Source organism: Arvicanthis niloticus, chromosome 19, assembly GCF_011762505.2.
Source record: "Arvicanthis niloticus isolate mArvNil1 chromosome 19, mArvNil1.pat.X, whole genome shotgun sequence".
NCBI lineage: Eukaryota > Metazoa > Chordata > Mammalia > Rodentia > Muridae > Arvicanthis > Arvicanthis niloticus.
Genome location: NC_047676.1, coordinates 48497381 through 48519542, shown reverse-complemented (window position 1 = coordinate 48519542; position 22162 = coordinate 48497381). Strand labels below are relative to the sequence as shown.

General features: G+C 36.6%; 1 protein-coding gene across 1 annotated transcript in view; it reads left to right on the top strand.

The window, feature by feature from the left end:
- The first annotated feature begins 1590 nt into the window (after nucleotides 1–1590).
- Nucleotides 1591–22162, top strand: part of LOC117723670 (mannosylglucosyl-3-phosphoglycerate phosphatase-like) — a 49485-nt gene continuing 28913 nt past the window's right edge. The window contains exons 1-2 of the mRNA XM_034523232.2: nucleotides 1591–2045; nucleotides 18436–18587. Of these exons, the coding sequence (XP_034379123.1) occupies nucleotides 1855–2045; nucleotides 18436–18587 (343 nt within the window). The 5' untranslated portion in view covers nucleotides 1591–1854. The remainder of the gene's footprint in view (nucleotides 2046–18435; nucleotides 18588–22162) is intronic.

Here is a 22162-nt window from a genome sequence, read left to right as displayed (position 1 = left end):
AAGATATTGAACACTTATTAGCTATTTGAATTCTTTCTTTTGAAAGTCCATTAGCCGATTTTTGGACCAATTTTTTTTCTTGCTTAGTTTTTGAGTATCTATATGTTTATGAATTCTAGATATTAATCCTTTGTTGGATATTTATATGACATAATTTTTTTCTATTAATTTAAATGTTTTAATGCCCATGATCTGTTAAAACAGAGGTGGTGATAGGGCCAGGCTTATTAATTTATTGCTGGTTTTATGGGAACATATTTAAAGCTAGTTTTGTAGAATTTTGTTGTTGCCTTAACAAAACAAGAAAGATTATTTCATTCTTTAGGTAGCTACAAGTTTTTAAATTAGCTACAAGTTTTTAAATAATAATTGCTTAACTTTGCCAAATATTTCTTGTACAATTTGCCATTAATAATAACTTGATTTTCTATTTTAAGATATTTTACAGTAAATAACATTGATAGATTTTTGTCGTTGCAAATTATTATGATTGTTGAAATAAACTAAGCAATGTTTACCATTTTAAAATATACTATTAAATTTAGCTTTAAACTTGCTTATACTCATGTTTACAGTAAGTTTATGGGTTTATCCTTTTTTGTTGCCTGGCTTGGAATTTTGTTTATACAAACTTTACAAAATAGACTGGCCTGCCTTTGTACAAATATTGTTGGCCTCTAGATTTACAGGAGGGAGTTTTAGCCACTACCCAATCCTTTAAGTTCATTTATTTGTACAAGTTTTATTTTTCTTATTTTTTCAAAGTTGGCACTTTATATTCTTGATGTATCCATTTAATCCAAGTTCAATTGAGCAAATGTCTGGCTGGCAATGTTCCAAGGGGTTGCAGCACTCTGGGGTACCTTATTGATCGCCTGGATGGATTCCATCAGGCCACAATAACTGCGTACAATGTAATTCAATAGAAGCATTAGGTTTTTTTGTTTTTTTTTTGTTTTTTTTTTTTTTGTTTTTTTTTTTTTGTTTGTTTTTTTTTTTTTTGTTTTTTTAACTTGCTCGGTTCTTTCACACACAAAAATATGTCAGAGTCCACAGAACAGCATTTCAGGGTCAGAATGTTAGATGTTTAAAAAAGCTACAAATGAAGACTCATGTGGTAAATCAGAAAACAAGTTGTGAATTGCCTGACAAATAAAACTGAAAGAAGGGAATGACATTTGGATTATGAGAGAGACAGAAAGGGGCCCCAAAGATTACAGCAAAGTCTGAAAAAAAAACAACAACAAAAAAACCCAAACGGCTGAGGCAAGGTGAAATGATGCAGAGTCCCCCAGGATAAAGACCAGTTCTGTTTTGCTTTTTCTGGAATCAGCGCCAGGCGCAAGTGTCTGGGATCAGTTATTAATGTATACTCAGGACGCCTCGGACAGAAAGGAATCAATAATTTTGGTGTTAAAAAAGATACACTTGAGGTCCTTAACAGGTGTCTTATTTTGCTGAAAAAAGGGGGTGGAAACTGCAGTAGAAAAATATTTATTAAGCAAGATTTGAAAGAACCAAGTGTTGAGAATGTTCCTACAGCTATGACCTCATTTTGCCAAAGAAGCAAGGAGCATCAGGGTTTCCGTTGGGTTCTCAACGGCTGTCAGGCAACTCGGCAGCCACATCTTGTCCTAGGTACAGTCAGGCAAGCATAGGGCATGAGGGGCTAAGGACCACAGGAGAAACTGAGGCCTCAACTCACCGCTCAGGCCCAGCAAGTGATGTGCATGCTCCGGCTGCCATCCCGCGCATGCTCCCTCTGTCATCTGTGCTTGCTAGAGTTGATATCCTGCGCATGCGAAACAGGGTTGCCCAGGCTCTGAGAGAGGCGCCCTACACGGTGCCTAAGAAATGGAGGCCCATGAGGAAGACGCACCAGCTCTGGCACCCCCTCAGCCTGCAAAGCTGGGTGAAGAACTCTCCCTCAAAACTCAGGGGAACCAGTCAGGAGACATGGACTCCTATAACTTGACCATCCTTCATTTCAACGATGTTTACGATGTGGACTCGAGTACTGAAGAGCCTGTAGGAGGCGCTGCTAGGTGTGGGCCACCATCTTTCTTGTCAGACTCTGGAGGGGGAATGGAGGGTGGCGACCTTGGAAACCTGCAAGAAGGCTTGGAAGCCAGCAGGGAGGCTTTTGTGCTAACCCTCTGGGGCCACTGTTCAATCTCCCTTGTGGACTTAGGTAGTAACTCCAGTGGTTTTGAGGGGGAGGGGGAACTGGGCCTAGTATTCTATCTGTACAAGGGGATTAGAAACTTTAAGTGAGATCTATGGGCTTTTAATTCAAACTGAATTCAGCTTCAGCCATTTCTCCTAACCATTGTATGATCTTGGCCTAAGACAACACTTCTTGATCCCGTTTCATCAGTTTTTAAGCAGTTTTTTTTTTGTTGTTGTTTTTTGTTTGTTTGTTTTTGTTTTTCGAGACAGGGTTTCTCTGTGTAGCCCTGGCTGTCCTGGAACTCACTCTGTAGACCAGGCTGGCCTCGAACTCAGAAATCTGCCTGCCTCTGCCTCCCAAGTGCTGGGATTAAAGGCGCACGCTGCCACCAGCTGCCACCACCACCCGGCTCAGAGTTGTTTTTCTTGCAGTTAAGTGAGGTAAATTATGCGAAGCATCTATGGAAAGAAATTTGTATTAGATGATTTTTTCTCTTTTTTTCTGTATTATGAAAATATAAGTTCTCAATGAAACAGCTGTAACTATTACTTGTCAGGTACCAAATTATTCTTTTATCTCTTTATTTTGCCAAGATTTACAAATCCATGACCCTACAGGAGGTAAAGAAGGAAGGGATTTAAAGAAAGTAAGATGTGAATAAGTGTGGAGATGGGGACCGATTTAGGATTGGGGTTTGTAGGGCCTCAGTTCCCATATAGTTTTAATTTTATTTTTCTTGCTGGGTTTTTGTTTTATGTGGGTTTTATGTGGCAAATTGCTTTAAACACCAAGATGGACTTTATTTCTCCCTTTATGTTTTAGGTTAGGAGGGTGGGCTCAATGCATGTGCTTGCACTCAGTGATTCAAGGGTGCCAAGTTATTGGGAAATGTGGAAGTATAATGATGGGAAGGCAGAGCGGTGTGATGCCGGTGTAAAGCTGTAGTTATATTAACCCTGGTGTGCTGGAATATGTTGAATGCTTGTCTCGGAGTTACAAAAGTCCTATACATTACTGCAGACTGTCAGAAAGGCATTTGTGATGTGCCCCAAGACGTGTTTGAGGAAAAGGTGCTTTTGAAGAGAAGAGATTAAAAATCAGGAGAAATCAGGTGGAGGCCCTTTGTGTGAGTATCGTTACAAGTTAATAATGTAGGGGAATAGGAATCAAAAGAACAGTTGGATTTGGAAGACAAAATAGTGTTTAAGAAATGGTTACTGTGTAGCATATGAGAGTTTGTGTATGTACCGTAATACAGGGTAGAGGAGAGCACTGGAGGGCAGCTCGAAGAAGAGAAGTTACCTAGGGTTGGTTTGTTGTTTAATACCAAGGATCAAGAGTTTTGAAATGATTTCTGAAAGTGTAGTTGGTTTGAGGAATCGATGCTGGAAAGGATATTTTCTTTGAGATGCTTGATGTCTGTGTAGGTAGAAGTGACTATCAAATACTTGGGTGAATAACATCTCCCAGCTATTCATTCATTTTCCAATTATTTTAGTCCCCTCTAAATTCTTCTGTACATATATTGCTCTTCTGTATTTTTGGAAGAAATTATTATTTTTCAAGTCCTGTGACTTCTTAATAGAGTCCATTTTTTATTGTTACTGGTCATTGGGGAAGATGTTTACTGTCTCCTCAAAAGTGTAGGCTAATTTCTCTTTACTATATACCCATGCTTACAATCTGCCCATATTCTTTGATTGACAAGTGTTTAGTCTAAGACGCCATGGCACCCATAATTGATCCTGTGTGCAAAAGATCATGCCAGAAGTTTCCAAAACCTCTGTGGTAGTTAATGTATACTGCCAGTTTGACTGAATTAAGCAACATTTGAGGACATTAGTGAAACAAACCCTTGGGTATCTGTGAGGTTGCTTCCAGAGAAGTTCAACTGAGAAGCAAGGTCCCACTCTGAGTAGGAACAGCACTGTTCCATGGCCAGGATCCTTGAATGATAAAACAGGGGAAAAGAGACACCAAGCTGAGAAATGGCGTTTCCATATTTCTTGGTTGGCCTCATTGACAACTTACTCCTACTACCACCCCTTCTTGGCCACTATGAACTGTATTTCTATATCCCCCTGTAAGTTTTCTTTTTTTAAACAAATGTTTGGTCATAGCAATGAGAAAAGAAACACAGTTACATCAGAAAATAGAAGGGTCAATAGGAAATTTGTCTTTATTATCACTCTGAGCCCCCATAATTGTATATAGTGAACAATGAAAATATAACATCTCTGAATGAATGATCGTGGTAAATAGCACTACAGTCTGAACTGATAGAATGGTGCTGAATGGTGACTTTTCAACATAATGTAAAACATGATGGGACACAGTGGGAGCACAAAGGGAGTGGCAAAGTGAATTCTCTTGGTTTTGGGCCTTGAGTTATTTTATTTTTAATGAATATTCAAGACTATTTTAGACTTACATAAAGATATGAAATATTACAAAGACATCACACATGTTTCTATTACTTACATTTTACATTAGCACTGAGGGCATTTGTTGCAACTAATAAAGAGAAATGTATACATTATTAATCAACATCTATATTTTATCTAGACACCCTTAGTATTTATATGTTATTCTTGTTGTCTTTCTGGATTCCATGTAGGAGAGACCACACTGTGTTTGCTCTTTCTCATCCTTTAGACTGCTTTTGATTGTGGCAGTTTCTCTAGATAACCTTTGTTTTTAATGCTCTTGATATTTTAAAGGAATATCAGTTAGGTGTTTTTAAAAATGTCCTTTATTTTAAATTTATATGTTTTTCTTATGATTATACTGAAATAATCTATCTATCTGTCTGTCTGTCTGTCTGTCTGTCTGTCTGTCTGTCTATCTATCTATCTATCTATCAATCATCTGGAAGAAAACCACAGAAATACAATTCCATTTTTAAATTACATCGTTTCAGGTCTGCGTCTTGTTTACATTGCATATTGCAGACATGGACTTTTGTGAAAATATTCCACTCTGAAGTGCACTTCATACATCTCTCTGTGTGCAATGAGGTCATTTTGTGAGCTCACATTTAAGGAACAGGGGCTTACACTTCACCCCCTTCATGGCAAAGTAACTTTATAAATCCTTTGAATTATTCCCTAGTGGAAGATATGTTTCACCTAATTATTTACTTATATCAGTATTGCATTAGTTTTCTAGGACTGACAAGTGAAAGTATTGTAAAACGGGCAGTTTAAATCAGCAAAAGAAAATGTTTGTCTGGAAGAACTGCAAATTAAAGGGCTGGTAGAGTTGGTTCTTTTATGGGCTCTCTCTCCTAGTTTCTGTTGAGGGCAGCAATCCTTGGTAATATGTATAAATGCATTACTCAATTTCTGGATCTGTCTTCACATGGCCATTACTCCCCCCCCCCCCCCCGTCTTTCCTCTCCCTTCCTTTCTCCCTGCCACCCACACCACCCTTTCCCTTTTCTTGTCCCTAGCTCCTCACTCCTCCTTTCCCCCCAACCCCTAACTCTTCTGTTTGCTTATGAGGATAAAGTCATTGAATTAGGCCTCATTCTGTCATCTCATCTAACATAGCTTGAGTATATCATTTGCATTGAGCCTGTTTCCAAATAGGTACAGGGCTGGAAACAATTCGGTCTCAGCAAAGATGCCTTTCAAAATTTTGTAGAGGACCATGGGAAAGCCTCATGTTGACCACTGAACACATATGTCTGATGGCAGGATGGTATTTGGAAAATATTTGTGTTGTTGCTGTTTGTTTTTGTTTTTTTTTTTTTAATGGATTTTGTAGCTTGACAGAGGCTCTCAGTGATTTTCCTGCAGCACTTCCAACTCCCATGTTTCTTTTCAAGCATACCAGTAATATACTTATCAGCCATGTTAATGAGAATGCTAGTATCTTGGGTGAAGCTCAGTAGATTACAGAATTCTAATGTCATTGAAATGTCGGTTAATCTCAGAGACCAGATGAAAGGACACCAGTGAGTAGAGCACATTAGTGACAGGGCTTTGGAGGGACAGTGTGTACCCATCTGATTTCTGGAACTACTATGGTGATGAAGGAAACAGAAAACAAAACCCCGAAGGTGGATGTTCTGTGATCAGTACCTGTGGGAACATTTTCATTTTAACTGTTGTTCCTAGAAAAGAAGTTTCTTGAAGAAGAGATGCTGATGTAGACTGGCGACAACTCTAGGTCATTTGGTTATAAGACTATGAACAGAATTTCTAGCTTGAAGATGTCATAACTTCTTTGTCCCTTAAATGTTACATTCTGAAGTTCAGTTGTCAATCTATGCTTACAGAGACAGATGTGTACTTCGTGTGCATGTGGTTCAACAAATACTCATTTCTAAGATGTGGCCTGTCTGGCATATAGTGTCCAGTAAAGAACATGAGTTGTTGATGTAACTCATCTAAAACATTCCAGGTGTAACACTAGGCACTGTTCTGAGTAGCAATAGTGTAATAGGGTTTCATGAACACCGGAGAAAGGCAACAATGAAAAAAAAAAAAAAAAAAAAAAAAAAAGGACCTCACCCTCATGGGAGGTTTCAGATGGAAAAACAGATAGTTACAAAAAGGAATTATGTCTTTTGCTGGATGGCAACAAATGCTGTAGAGAAAGATGATACAGAACAAGGAGACTAAGAAGTGTCAAGAGTTGAAGTTAGGATGCTTGCCATTTTAAAACAACTTATTGAAATAAGACCTTACTTGGGCTGGTGAGATGGCTCAGTGGATAAAAGTGCTTGCTGCCAAGCATGGCAGTCTGAGTTCATTCCTGAGAACTTGATGATGGAAGAAGAAAATCAGAGCTTGAAAGTTGTCTCTTGACCTATACATGTACCCTGTGGCATGAGCACCTCCATATGGACACAAAAATAAATAAAATATAATAAAAATAAATAAGACCTCATGGTCAAGGGATATTTGAGGAGATACTTGAATGAAATGAGATAGCGTGAGTTATTTGTCGACAACGAAATTGTTTTAGGATGAAGTTGCAAGAGCAAAAATTCAGAGGTGTAAACATCTATATAGTGGGTTTCATGAACACTGGAGAAAGACAACAATGGCTAATAGGGCATGTGCTTGCTGCACAGTAATAGGAACGCGTCTCTAGGTTAAGGTGCAGATTAAAGAATAGGCAGAAAGTAATTAGACAGAATGTGTACCATGTGGGGCACATGCTTGTTTAGTTCTGAGGTTTGAACCATTACCTGTGTTGCAAATATAAATAGCAGTTCCCAAACCATAGTCCGAGCACCTTGGAGATTTCCACGAGATTCCTATATGAGAAAATAACAGCCCCAGCCATGTTCCTTGCGGTCTTGCTGGATGTCTGTTGCTTTGTTCATTTTTATTTTGTTCTGAGGGTATAAAGTTTGATAAGTTAATTTATATGACTTGACATCACATTGAAAACTATTTTGGGAACTGTCTTACAGAAATTTAGAATAGTAGTAAAGTAAAATATTCAGAAAGTTTATTGAAATATTTTCCTAGTTATCTGTGCAAGGCCAGAGTTTTTAAATATACTACATACAAAGCAGCCTATTCCAGTAAATGGAAACAGAAATTGAAACAGGAGACAGGACCTCACCGTTCTTTACTTAGCTAGACATGAGGTTTGCACAAATGTGCCATCTGTGTTTGCAAATATATTCTTTATAAAAATACATGTACTAGGTCTTTGTTGTTTTTTAGTTAGTAGGTGCATATGTTAATTTCTTCGCTTTTAGGGGCACTGGAAAGGGGAATCTTGAGATTGAAAATTTGAGAACTTCTGTCTATATTGTACATTTTTGACATCAATATCAAACATTTATAATCTTTGTTTCTCTAAGACCTAGTAGTATAAAGCAGTTTGTAAATTCATTTGGCTTTAACTACTTCATCTGTTCTATTTGTGGATCTATAATTCGGATCTAACCTCCTTTCTAGACCTATATTTCCATCTGCCTACTGAGGATACTCATTTTGATGTCTCCTTGAATAGGCCTACAATCAGCTTACCAGCTTCTCCCTCAAAGTCTTTATTAGAACTCCTAGTCCTCTTTTGATTTTTATCTCAATAATTTATAAGATATCTATAATGAATAAAAGTCCAGTCATGGTATATGTTTATAGATTTAAAGTCTAGTTTACTTTGTAATGTTATTTCTCAACTTAATTAAAAGTGTATGGGTGTTTTGTCTACATGCATGCCTTGTGCCCAAGAAGGCCAGAAGAGAGTGTTAGATCCCCTGAGCCTTGAGTTAGACTGTTGTGAGACACCGTGTGGGTGCTAGTTAGACTGTTGTGAGACACCGTGTGGGTGCTAGTAAACCCAAGTTCTTTCAAAGAGCAGCCAGTGCTTTGACCATTGATCCATCTCTCCAGCCTATTTCTCAAATAAGCATCAAAATTGTCCAAAGGAGTTGTTAAACACATGTCTTTGTATCTTATCTCAGTGTTTCAGATTATGTAGGCATGGGATAGGACCTGAAAAATGAATTTTTATAGGCACCCCTGCTACTAGTCTGAAAAGGCAAAGTAATAAGCAAGTGCTTATTTATACCGTGTCAACACGAACACATCAGTTATCACATCCACTGAAGTTCTTAAAACTTTTGTAGTTTTGCTCCTGAAGTTTTCCTTATTTGCTTACTTCATTCTTTTTTTTTTTTTTAAATGTTTCTTTTAATGTATTTATTTTATATGTGAGTACACTGTTGCTATCTTCAGACACACCAGAAGAGGTCGTGAGATCCCATTACAGATGGTTGTGAGCCACCATGTGGTTGCTGGGAATTGAACTCAGGACCTCTGGAAGAGCAATCAATGCTCTTAACCACTGAGCCATCTCTCCAGCCCCCAGCTTACTGCATTCTTAAAACGGAGATGGAATCTTGTGACGTCTACTTTCTTTCTGGATACAGTTGTTATTTCATGGAATCCTTTGAACTCATATACTGCTCAGTCTTTGTATTCATGTATTCTGTTGACTTGCATAAGCATATGTGTTATTTCCACTTTTTAACTTTTAAAAGCAAGTTATTGACTAGACTTACTGATTGTTACAATTTTGTAAGTCTAGGGTTCCATATGGTTTTTAAATAATCAAAATATGAACATTTCTAGTAATCCCCGGACCCCTCATTCCAGCAGTGGCAAGAGGGGCGGGCATTCATCCTCCACTCCAATCCTACAGAGAGTATACATACACAACTCATTTATGTGGCTTTTTTTTTTTTTTTTTTTACACATTTGAGATTCAGTCAAACTGTTGTATGTAGCAATAATATGTTCTTTTTTTTACTGAACTATGTTCTAATGTGTGAACTATACCATAACTTACTCATCTGTTCTAATGTTGAAGGATGTTTGGATGGTTTCTAATATTTGCTATTATGAAATCACTATTAGCATTCTTACATAATTTTTTTGGTAGCTAGAAGCAATCATTTTTCTTGAGTGCATGCCCAGAAGTGAATTTTCTGTGTCATATACAGACATATGTGTAGCTTTACTAAGTGCTGCCAAACGTTTTCTCAAAATAGTTGTACCATCAGCGGTATATAAAATTTTTGATTATTCTATTTTCTTGGTGTTTTAGTATTGTCTATTTTTATCATACTGGTAGGTGTGTCATAACATACAATTGTAGGTTTAATTTGAATTTCTTGTTGAGTAATGATAGGGAATATTTTAATACAATTATGGGCCAGTTGTACCTGTTTCTTAGTTGATTTTTGCTATTTTATTTTTAAATTTAATTTTTATTTCTTCTTTTAGTTACTTTGAGACAGCATCTCACTGAATTGCATAGCCTAGTTCCAGCCTTCCTTACTGCTTGCAATAGGGGTGTGTGCCACCATGACCAAGTCCATGGTATTTTTTTCCCAATTAAAAAACTGAATTGTCTTTGTGAAGTTGATTTGTAATGGTTGTTAATTTATTTTAGATTCAATTGCATTGTAAAATATATGCTTTCCACATATTTAGTCAGTGTTTTTTAAAAATTTTTTTCTAATGGTATATTTCAATTAGTAAAAGTTTTTAATTTAAACTGTTTTATTTACCATTTTTTTTTATTTAGTGATTTGTGTTTTTTTTCTGGTCTGTGTCAGAAACCATTGCTTCAAAGTCATGAAGATATTCTTGTATGATTTCATCTAAATGATGTATTATTTTGTTTTTAAAATTATATCTGTGATTCATTTTTATTACATTTATGCATCATTTGTTTATTTGTCCATGTGAGCATGTGCATATGTGTATGTCTCCGTGTATGTGTGCATGTGCACTTGAGTCTGTCTGTGTGTGTGGGAGGGGGCTTAGGATAACTTGAGATAGTTTTCTTCCTCCACTATGTGGGGTCCTGGAACTGATGTCTAATAGTTAGACTTGGCAGCAAGTACTTTGACCTACTGATCCATTTTAACAATCCTCAAATGTCAAACATGGTCTAAGATTAGCATCATCACGTGGGAGGAATTCTGAGTGCTTATGAGAGACTCCAAGAAAACAAGACAAAACAGAATCTTGTGATCCTAGTTTCTTCAAAAATGGAATTTTTCTTGGAATGTGCTTCATGCCCCTTCCAGGTATAGCAGATACAAGTGAATTTACTTTTGATTATAAATTATATTGTTATTTGTTTTTATGCATCTATGGAAAAACATGTTTTTGCCACTTGTGGCTTGTGCGTATGATTATATACTTCATTCATGTGGTTCTTCTTAGCCCTAAGAGTATAAATTGTCTGATGCTCTGAATAAAGTAGGCTATTGCATGAGACCTTAGTCCAGCTCATAGTTAGGCTTCATTCTTCCAGGTTCGACCACCTTTAGAGCAGTAACCACTTAGCTTTCATGTATGATTGAGAAGATATTCATCTTCTATGCTTGTATCATTTGTATAATTATATATATTTAAATATTACATTTAGTAGCACCATTTTTATATATTTATATATAGTTTTCATTGAAAAAGATGCCCCTTTTAGTACTAAATTTCAGGGATGTGTGTGTATTAATTAATCAAGTGACTGTTTATGTATGCATCTGTTCCTGGATTATACTTCCCCACTAATCTAAGAAAATCATACACTATATTAGTCACCACAACTTTATCATAAATCTTCATGTTCAACAGTAGAAATCCTCTAATTGTTCTCCAGTACTTGGATCTTCACATAAATTTTTATATGGAAATTCATGTGGTTAATTTATTACCTTAAAGTTTTCTAGACTAAAATGTTATATTCCTAGTTTGTATATAATTTCAAAATTATGGCCAGATGTTGAAATTTTCTGCATAATTTTAAAAAGAGAGTTGTAAGGCATGACATTGAATAAATTCTGCTTGGTCATGATGTTTTAATCTTTTTATATGTTACTTAATTCAATTAGTTAAACTTTAGTTTAAGACTTATGTCTGTATGTTTGCACAGAATATTGATCTATAACTATGGAGTGAAGATAATGCTGACATAATATTAATTGGAAGATATTACTCTTTTTCTCTTCTCTGAAAGAGTTTGTATAATAATAGTGTTATTTCTTTAAGAGTCTTTGAAAGAATATCTAGGATTGAAGTTTTTGTTGAAAAGTTCTAAAGTATGTTTCAAATTTTTTTTAGTAGTGATAAAAGAAGTCAGATTTTAAAAATATCTTTGTGTCAGTTTGGTATGTTGTATTTTTCATATTTATTATCAGCAGAGTACTTATATAGGACCTGTAGTGTTGCTTCCTTTTGATTTTGCTATTTATAATGATATTTTTCTCAATCTTGCTAGGGTATATCAACTTTGTAAATTTCTCAGTGAATGAAAATGTAGCTTGTTTGTCTTTACTTGTATTTTTTTCCTGCTTTATTTTAACATTAGCTGACATTTGTTTTCTCGCTTTCTGCAAGATAGAAGCTTGGCTGCATCATATAAATATATGATTCTAAAGTAATATCACTGGGCCTTTTATTTTTATTTTAAAAATTTATTTATTGAGGCTATCTTGATAGGTAACTCTGACTGGCACAGAACTTGTTATTTAGACTAGGCGCGCCTTGAACTCACAGAGATCTTCCTGCTTCTTCCTCTTGAGAACAGAGATTAAAGTCATGTGGCATCACAGCTTGATTAACAATTTTTGAGGTTTTATTATTTTCATTTTATGTGTATGGGTGTTTTGCTTTGATATATGTTTATGTACCACATGTATTCAGCACGTGGACTGGAATTGGAGTTACACATGGTTATTAACTATTATGTGGGTGCTAGGAACTGAACCTGGGTCCTCTGAAGGAGCAGGCAGTGCTTTTAACTGCATAGGCATCCTTCCAGCTCCCTTTTAATTTTAAAATTTATACATGAATATAGTGAAATATACCTACCTCTCATTTTCTCCAACTCTACCTATCTACCAGTTTGCACCCTCCCAACTTTATCTTTTTAAAACATTTTTTCTCTTTGAGGTGACTACTTTTCTTTGATTGCATATACATAAAACTGACACCTATGGATGTGTGTGTGTGTGTGTGTGTGTGTATTCCTAAATATATAAATACAACTACCAGTTACTTGTATGCTTTCAGGGCTGACCACTTGATGTTGGATATCAGTTTCAAAAGTGCTCAGTAAAATAATTGTCTCCCCAACAGCCTGACATAAGATTATCCATGTTGACCAAGTTGACTTTATGTAAATCAGTAAATGCAATAAATAACACAATTGATCTTACTGATAGAAATCACATGTAATCTCAATAGATGCAGAAAACCCTTTGAAAAAATCCAACATAACTTTGTGATAAAGTCCATAAAGAGCTGGACTAGGAGAAGCACACCTCACACAATAAATAGTGCATATGGGACGCCAACAGCCAACATCACTGTAAGTGGGGAAAGACACGCAGCAATCCCGCTGAAATCTGGAGTGAGACAGGGCTGCCCACTGCTCCAGCTCCTGTCCAACAGTGTGTTGAAGAACTAGTTGGAGTAAGAAGGAAAAAGAAGGAAATTAAAGGGATAAAAATAGGGAAAGAAATCAAATGATTCCTATTTACAGAGGACATGATATTATACATAAAAGATCCTAAAAATTTCACCAGAAAACTAGACATGATGAATGCAGCAACATGATAGGAAACAGAATCAACTTGTACAAATCAATAGCTCTTCTATACAACAACAAATGTCAGGAATAATATCACAGATATACTTCCATTCATAATAGCCTCAAGGAAAATAACATTTTGTAATAAACCCACCCAACAAGATGCCAGACTGCTGCAATGAAAACCTTAAGAGGAGAGAGAGAGAGAGAGAGAGAGAGAGAGAGAGAGAGAGAGAGAGAGAGAGAGAGAGAGAGAGGCTTGAACATGGAAAGACATCTCTTGCTTATGGATCGGTAGACTTATTATTGTGAAAATGACCATTCTACCAAAAGCCATTTACAGATCCAATACAATCCCAATTACAATTTCCTTCTCACTCTTCATAGAAGTAGAAAAACCTGTCTTAAAATTAATATGGAACCACAATAGTCAATAAGATCGTGGGCAAAAAGAACAATGGTCAATGGATCACCATTCCAGATCTCAAGATATATTATGGAGCCATAATAAAAATAATGTGATACTGGTGTAAAACCAGAAAGCATTTCCTCTAAAATCCGAAGAGGTTGATTTGCATAACAGTCATGTCTCAGCACTACTTCCCAATTTCTGTCTCTTACATTCTCTCTACAACCTCTCCTGTGATGTTTCCCGAGCCTTGAGGGAAATCTCTCATACAGATATTCCATGTGTGGCCGAACACTCACAGTGTTTGTGAGTCGGGTTGTTTGTCTTATTTGTTAGTAGATTAGTGCCTGATATAGAGAAAAGCTACTCCATTTTGTGTGCTGACTTCGAATCCTCATACTATGATCTAAATACTTGTCAGATCTAAGAGTATTTTGTTAGAGTCTTTAGATAGGCTTTTGAGTATAGGATCATGTCTTCCAAGCATAGGGCTAATTGAAATTATTCCTGTTTATTTTGTCTTACTACTCTAGCTAAGAATTCAAGTACTATATTGAACAAGAGGGGAACAAGTACACATTCTGGAGTTTAGAACCAATACTTTCAGTTTCTATCCATTCAGTATGATGTGGGCTATAGGTTTGATATATGTAACCATTGTCTATCTATTTTTAAATTCCTCAGAGCCTTTGTTACGAGAGGTGTTGATTTTGTCAATGGTGGGTCCTTTTCTTGTGCATTCTGAACATATGATTTTGGTTCGTGGTGTCATGTCTGTGTTTGTTTCATTAACTGTTCTTGCATCACTGATATGAAAGCAGTTTGATGATGCTATATATAATTTCTTTAATGTGCTGTTGAATTAGCTTTGCAAGTAACTTATTACCTGGTTTTTATAGGTGATACTGGCTTTGGAGAATGAAGCTTATAAGCATTCACTTTTTATTTTGTAGAAGAATTTGAGGAGCCCTTGGTGTTCTTTAAATGTCAGATAGAATTCATCAGTCTGTCCAACCAGTCCTGGGGCTGTCTTTCTATTCTCTTAAGATAAACTTCATTACTGTTTGAGTCTTACTGCTCAATATATGTCTGTTCTGCTTCCATCTGGTTAATTTTGGTCGGTCATACATATCTAAAATATTATACATTTCTTCTAGGTTTCCCAATTCATTTGAGTATGTGTCAACACAGTCCCTAATGATGTCTGTATTTCAGTGGTATCTGTTATAATAAAATCTCTGATTTTGTTAATTGATCCCATTGTGATCTCATCTCATATATCTCTTTAATCTCCAATTTTATTAATTTGGATCATTTATACTGTTTTCACTAGAGGCTTGTCTTTTTATTTCTAAAGAACCAAATCTATCTTACCAATCCTTGGTATTCTTGGTATCTCTCCAATGACCTTTTGGTCATTCCAAAGCATGTCATTCAATGTATAGTGTTTTTTTGATTATCTTGCTATTGATTTCTAATTTGATCGCATTGTGATCTGATCTGATATAATTTTTTAAATTTTTGTGTTTGGCAAGACTTGGTTTAGGGCATAAAATGGTACTATTTTAGAGAGTTTCATGAGCTGCTGATAACAATCTGAACTGATTGGAAGGTTCTATAGATGCCTGTTGTATCATTTTGATTTGTGATGCTGTTTTGGCTCTGAAGCTTTTAATTTTATTTTTAACACATTACATGTGTGTTGCATTCATGTTTTCACATGTGTTTATGGTGTATGCACCCATTCATGCCAGAGGTAGAGTTAGTGTCATTAAAAAAGTGTCATCGCCTTATTTTTTGATACAGGGTCTCTCACTAGACACTGAGCTGACCTTTCTTCCAGAGTGGTTGCCTAGCAACCCCCAGAACACCCTGTTTCTGTATGTCCTGGGGTTACAGATGCACATGGCCATGCCTGGCTTCCAGTGGGTGCTAGGCAACCAAACTGAGGTTGTTATGCTTCTGCAACAAGCATTTTACTCGCTGGCTATTTTTTTGTCCTCTTTATTTAATCGTGTCTAGGTGATCCATTGATGAGAGTGGAGATTGATTGCTCTGTCTAGATCTGTTCATTAATATCCAGTAGTGCTTATTTTATAAATTGGGCATATCAACAATCACAGCATATTATTGATAATTGTTACATATTCTTGATGCACTGTTTTATTTACTAATAAATAGTGATGTTATTTACTCCTGTTGACTAACTTTGGCTTACAGTCTGCTTTGCCTGATCAGATGGTGCTACTCTTAGTTGCTTTTAGAGTCCATTTATTGGACTTTTATCTTCCAGCCTTTGATTTTCATTCTGTCTTTATGTTTTGCCTGTGAAATGCATTTCTTGTAGACAAGAGACAATTGTATCTTACTTCAAATTTATTTGTCCAGTCTGAATCTTAACTGGGGAGTTAAGACTGTTTACATTCAGTATTGGTAAGCAAGTAGTAACTTTTCCATTCATCTTAGAGATATGGTAATTTATTCTTAATAATTTTAATCTTTCTATTTATTATTTATTTACCTTCCCCCTTATGTGATTTATTCTGCCCCAAGATCTCACGGGTTGTATGTATCTTTCTTCCTCTTACCATGTCTAGGATTTTTTTGGAAATGCTGTGCAGTCCAGGCTTGGGTGTCATGGCTTACTTGAGTTTATGTTTATTGTGGAAGTTCTTAATTTCTCCTTCAGTATTAAAGGGTGACTTTGATAAAATAACCTCAGTAGGTAGTTTGTCATGTTTCAGGGTTTGAAATACTACCACCCATGTTTTCTTGGTCCTTAGGGTTTCTTTTGATGGTCTGTTGTTAATCTGATTGGCTTGTGTATTTTTAAGCAACCCAGAACTTCTGTTTTAAGCTTTTAATATCATTTCTTTCTTCTGTACTCTTGGCACTTAGGTATCATAGCACGTGGAAAACTTCTGTTCCAATCCTGCCTGTTTTCCTTGTGGACTTGAACGTCCACTTGATTACCTAGAGTTGGAAAAGGTTCTACTCTGATTTCATTGAGTAAGTTTCTTCTGCCTTTACTCTCTATTTTGATGCCCATTTCTAACATCACATATTTGTAGGCTTGGTCTCTGAGTCCTGTCCCAGAAATTTGCATATGTTTCTCCTGAATGTAAGAAAACCTTAACCTTATCCTCAGTCTAGATATCTATATTTGTTCCATGTCTTCGTTGAATTTCTTCTGCAAGTTGTTGATTATCTCATCCAACTTGATGTTCTCAACTCCTTTTTTTTTAAATATAGCCTTATTCACTTTTATTAATTTACTTAAATCTTCACTGAAGTCAGCTGTCATTTTTAAAACTAAAACTTTGAATTCTCTGGCACATTAGTCATTATTCTAGGTTTGGATTCAGTCAATTGAAGAGCTGTGAACTTTTAGAAGAGCCATGTTTCCAATTTTCTTATTTTTTTGTGGTTTTACATAGTAATTTGTTCATCTTTTGGAATGACTGTTTCTCATTTCATTTGAGGGTCTCCTTTACTGGTAGCTTTCTCTAGGGATTAATTTTCAGTACCACTCAGGAGAAAACCAACTGCCATAACAATAATGCTGAAACAAAGCAGAACTCATTAAAACCAATGTCTGTACCATCAATAACCATAGAAAATAAAATTGCAAGATTAAGATAAAATAAACTATGAAGTTAACATTAATTAGGTCAAATGAATGAAATAAAGCTGGGACAAGATAAACAGAAAAGAAAAATGTTAAGTAAAAAAGTAAGGAAAAAGAGAATATTGTGACAGGAAAAGAACAAGTGGCAAAACTGGAAAAGAAATCAATATAAATTAGGTAAAACAAAGGAGTAAAACAAGGAGACAGAGAGAGAGAGAGAGAGAGAGAGAGAGAGAGAGAGAGAGAGAGAGAGAATATATCAAGGGAGCACAGCAGAATGGAAGACACTGTAGGGTTGAGTGGATTTGCCTAACTTCAGGACATTAGTTTCAAGGCCACAAAGAAGCATTATCTTATATTAAACTTCATGCAATAAATTTATATGAAACAACTTAGTTCAGCATCATATACATTCTTTTATCTTTTTAAAAATTATTCCTTTTGTATTTATTCACTTTACATCCTGCTCACTGCCCCCTCACCCCTCCCACAGTCCTCCCATCTTCCTTCCCTTTCTCCTCTGAGTGTGTGGGATCCTTCTTGGGTACCCACCCCCACCTTAGCACTTAAAGTCTCTGCAGAGCTAGGCACTTTCTCTCCCACTGAGGTCAGACAAGGCAGCCCAGTTAGAAGAACATATCCCACTTACAGGCAACAGATTTTGGGATATCCCCTGCTCTGGTTGTTCTGGACCCACATGAAGACCAAGCTGCACATCTGCTACATATGGGTGGGGAGGCCTAGGTCCAGCCTGCATACACATCTTTCTCTATGCTCACAGCGGGCATAACTTGTATTTACAAATATGCATTTTGTGGAATAGTTTCAATATTATGACATGTTTTAAAGTGTTTTCTTTAAAATAATTTCACATTGTATTTTGAGGATATCTTTTGAGGCATAATACATTTTTAATTTAAATGTAGGGTTTTTTTTTTTTTTATTTTGAGTGGGGAGCCTAGCTTGTCTTTTTCAGAATGCAAATATGCTACTGAGATATCTTAGCTATGAGAAATAATCTTATTAAAATCATGTTTCTATATCTTCATATTTTAGTTGTGCTGATTTTAAGGAAAAGTCAGGTTGCTATTTGAGACATTGCCTTTGTGTTCCTTAGGCATTCAGTGATAACACAGGACATTGTTCTTGTAGGTTTGCCACAGCTGTGAAAAGATTCAGCATCCTGAATCCACTCTTGATTTTCAGTGGCGACTGCTTAAATCCTTCCATCTTAAGTACGATAACAAAAGGAAAGCATATGATCTCTATATTAAATGAATTGGGAGTACATTTTGCAGTTTTTGGTAAGTAATACGTTTTTAGTATTTGAAGTTTTAAAAGCGATTTATATAAAACTAGGTTATTTGATGCCAAACAATAACAGTTAAATAATCAATCCTATTTATCAACTTATAGGTACTCAGAAGCAATTATCAGGATTGCACAATGAAGGTACTCAGAAGCAATTATCAGGATTGCACAATGAACTTGAACACTTGTACTCAACAAATTTTGACTTTCTATGGTGATTTTTAGTTATGCCTGTCTGAACGTGAGACGTGTCACTAGAGTAAGACCATAGCTTTGAACAATAGGTTGTGTCTCATCACATTGTCACTGAGAGATGAAAAAAAAAAAGATGTTGGGTGGCGGGCCGTGAGAAGCAGCTGGGTGCTTGGTCGAGCATAGACCTAGAACCTCGGACCCTTATTGGACGGCAGGTGTTCGGCTCTACTTCCGGGCCCTGGTTCTTTTTATTTAGCTTCAGCCTTCCACAGCCCCTCTCACAAAGAAGTCTATGGCCATCAGTCACGAGGAACAGTGCCTCAGGCTCTCCCACATGTAGATGAGGTATCTCCAGTTTATTTTGTTGAAATGGAGCAGGTTGTAATTATATACTTAGGAACATGCGCATGCGTGTGCGTACATGTGTGCGCGCGCGCGCGCGCACACACACACACACACACACACACACACACTAAAAAAGAGACCATGAATTTGAAAGAGATCAAGTGGAAAGTACATGAGAGGATTGGGAAAGAGGAAAGGCAAGGGAGAAATGGTAGAAGTGTAATCTCAAAAGATAAACTTATATTACTAGTTTGTGTCTATTGTGAGACAGCTGTTCCTGGACTTGGAAGTCTTGCTGCTTTAAGAATCTTCCTCTTGATTGATGGACAGTTGTAACAGACATGCCAGGTTTCAATACACTAACACAATTAGAAAGTATACAGTCAATGCAACTTACAATAAATACTGTAGAAGAGACAAAAGTAATTTTAACTTGAAAATTAAAAGAGCTTTAACACATGCACTAGCACTTGTTTGAAATCCAGATGCTGTCCCAACTTTATCGCTTGGTAACATAATATCATAGAGAACTGCAGCTAACTTCCAAATATGTTTCTGAAAGTGTCCAGATCCAGCCTTCCAAATGAAGACTGTTATTTCCAATATTGGATTGATTTCTAGACCAGTACATGATTGAGTCTGAATAACTGGTCACCTTTAAGAAAAATACAAGAGTCATTATAACTTCTCTTTTTGAGTCTCTGTCTCACAAGGTCTAAAAACTTGAGGCAAGGCAGCTTGTCCCATCTGGAATATAGTCAAGCAAAGGTGGGTCAGGAACATAAGTCCAATACAGCTCCCCAGTCACACATGTCAGGGCACTCATGGAGCTCACAGGTCAGCATCATTCTTTGTCTCAGCAACAGCATGTCTCACCAGTCACTCTGGCAGCCACCATGCTCCTTTCAGCATCCTGCAGAAAAAACACAAATATGCCCTCTTCCCCATATTAGATACCTGGTTGGGATCATGTCATATGCCAGTAAGTGGATCCTTCCTTTTCACCTAAGCATAAGTGTGCCTAGGGCCATAGACACTCAGCAGAAAGTTTCTTGGCATTCAATTTTTTAAAAAAAATTTTTAAAAATAAAAATAGCATGATTTAAATAAATTTGTGGTGTATGGGGATATACCTCCCTCTTTTTAATTTTATGAAGATATTGTTTTAAAGTTCCATGGCCCCCTTCCACAATACCTTGTCCTTGAGGCTTATAAGGAATCTCTGCAATAAATTGTTGACAAAAAGTCTCAATTGCTCTTCAGGCATGAAAATAACTTTGGACTAGGACAGGGAAGTAGGCTCAGATATTTTGGTCATCCTGATAAGCCCTTAGAAACAGTGACACGGGGGTGATCACTGGACTCTGTTCATCATATTGCTTGTTCTTTGACTATCTGGGTTTATTGTCTTGCTTGTTCCTTGACTTTTGGCATCTATTGTAATGCTAGTTTCTCAACCTAGAACTGACCTTAATGCTTGCATGTAATTTAAACGGTATAAAAGCAAAAAAGGAGGAGGGGGGATGGGATGGGGGTTAATGGAGGGGGGAGGAAATGGGGAAAGGGAATAACATCTGAAATTTAAATAAATAAAAGATCGAGAAAAAAAAAAGAATCTTCTTTTTGTTGGGCATGGAGGGCACCAGAGAACATGACTCTCTGAGTCAGCTAACCAAGATATATATGAGCTCGTAGAGACTGAAGCAGCAAGCACATGGTCTACATGGGTCGGCACCAGGTCCTCTGAGTATACATTATAGCTATTAGATTAGTGCTTATATGGAACTCCTAAGTCTGAGGAGTGGGTCTCTGATACTTGTGCATGCTCTTGAGACTTTTCCTCCTCCTCTTGGGTTTCCATGTCCATCTTCAGTATGATGGTTTTGATTTATTTTATTGTGTCATGTTTAGTTGTTTTCACTTGGAAGTTTTTTCCTTTTGAATGAGAGACAGAAAAGGAGTGGATCAGGTAGGGAGGGGTGGAGAGTTAGGGAGGACCTTGGAGGTATAGAGGGAGAGAAAACTATAATCAGGATATATTGTACTAGAAAATAAACTATTTTCAATAAAAGGGAAAATCAGAGAATCTTCTGTCTGTGGTGTACCAGTGTGACTCAGGATAAACTGATGATGGGAAGTTGGGGTTGGGACTGTTTTATGGGCTACAGGTAACTAGGAAACTGAGTCTTCCTCTGGGGAATTAAATATCTTGGTGTGAATCTAACCAAGCAAGTGAAAGATCTGTATGACAAGAACTTCCAAGTCTCTGAAGAAAGAAATTGAAGAAGATCTCAGAAGATGGAAAGATCTGCCATGCTCATGGATTGGCAGGATTAACTTAGTAAAAATGGCCATCCTGCCAAAAGCAATCTACAGATTCAGTGCAATCCCCATCAAAATCCCAACTCAATTCTTCACAGAGTTAGAAAGAGAAATTCTCAAATTCATTTGCAATAACAAAAAATCCAAAATAGCAAAAAATATTTTCAACAATAAAAGAACTTCTGGGGGAATCACCATCCCTGACCTCAAACTGTACTACAGAGCAGTAGTGATTTAAAAAACTGCATGGTATTAGTACAGAGACAGGAAGGAAGATCAATGGAATAAAATTGAAGATCCAGAAATGAACCCACACACCTATGGTCACTTGATCTTTGACAAAGGAGCTAAAACCATCCAGTGGTAAAAGGACAGCATTTTCAACAAATGGTGCTGGATCAACTGGAGGTCAGCATGTAGAAGAATGCAAATCAATCCATTCCTATCCCCTTGTACAAAGCTCAAGTCCAAGTGGCTAAAGGACCTTCACATAAAACCAGATACACTGAAACTAATAGAAGAGAAGATGGGGAAGACCCTCAAATACCTAGGCACAGGGAAAAGTTCCTGAACAGAACACCAATGGCTTATGCTCTAAGATCAAGAATTGACAAATGGGACCTCATAAAATTGCAAAGCTTCTGTAAGGCAAAGGACACTATCAATAAGACAAAACGGCAACCAACAGATTGGGAAAAGATCATTA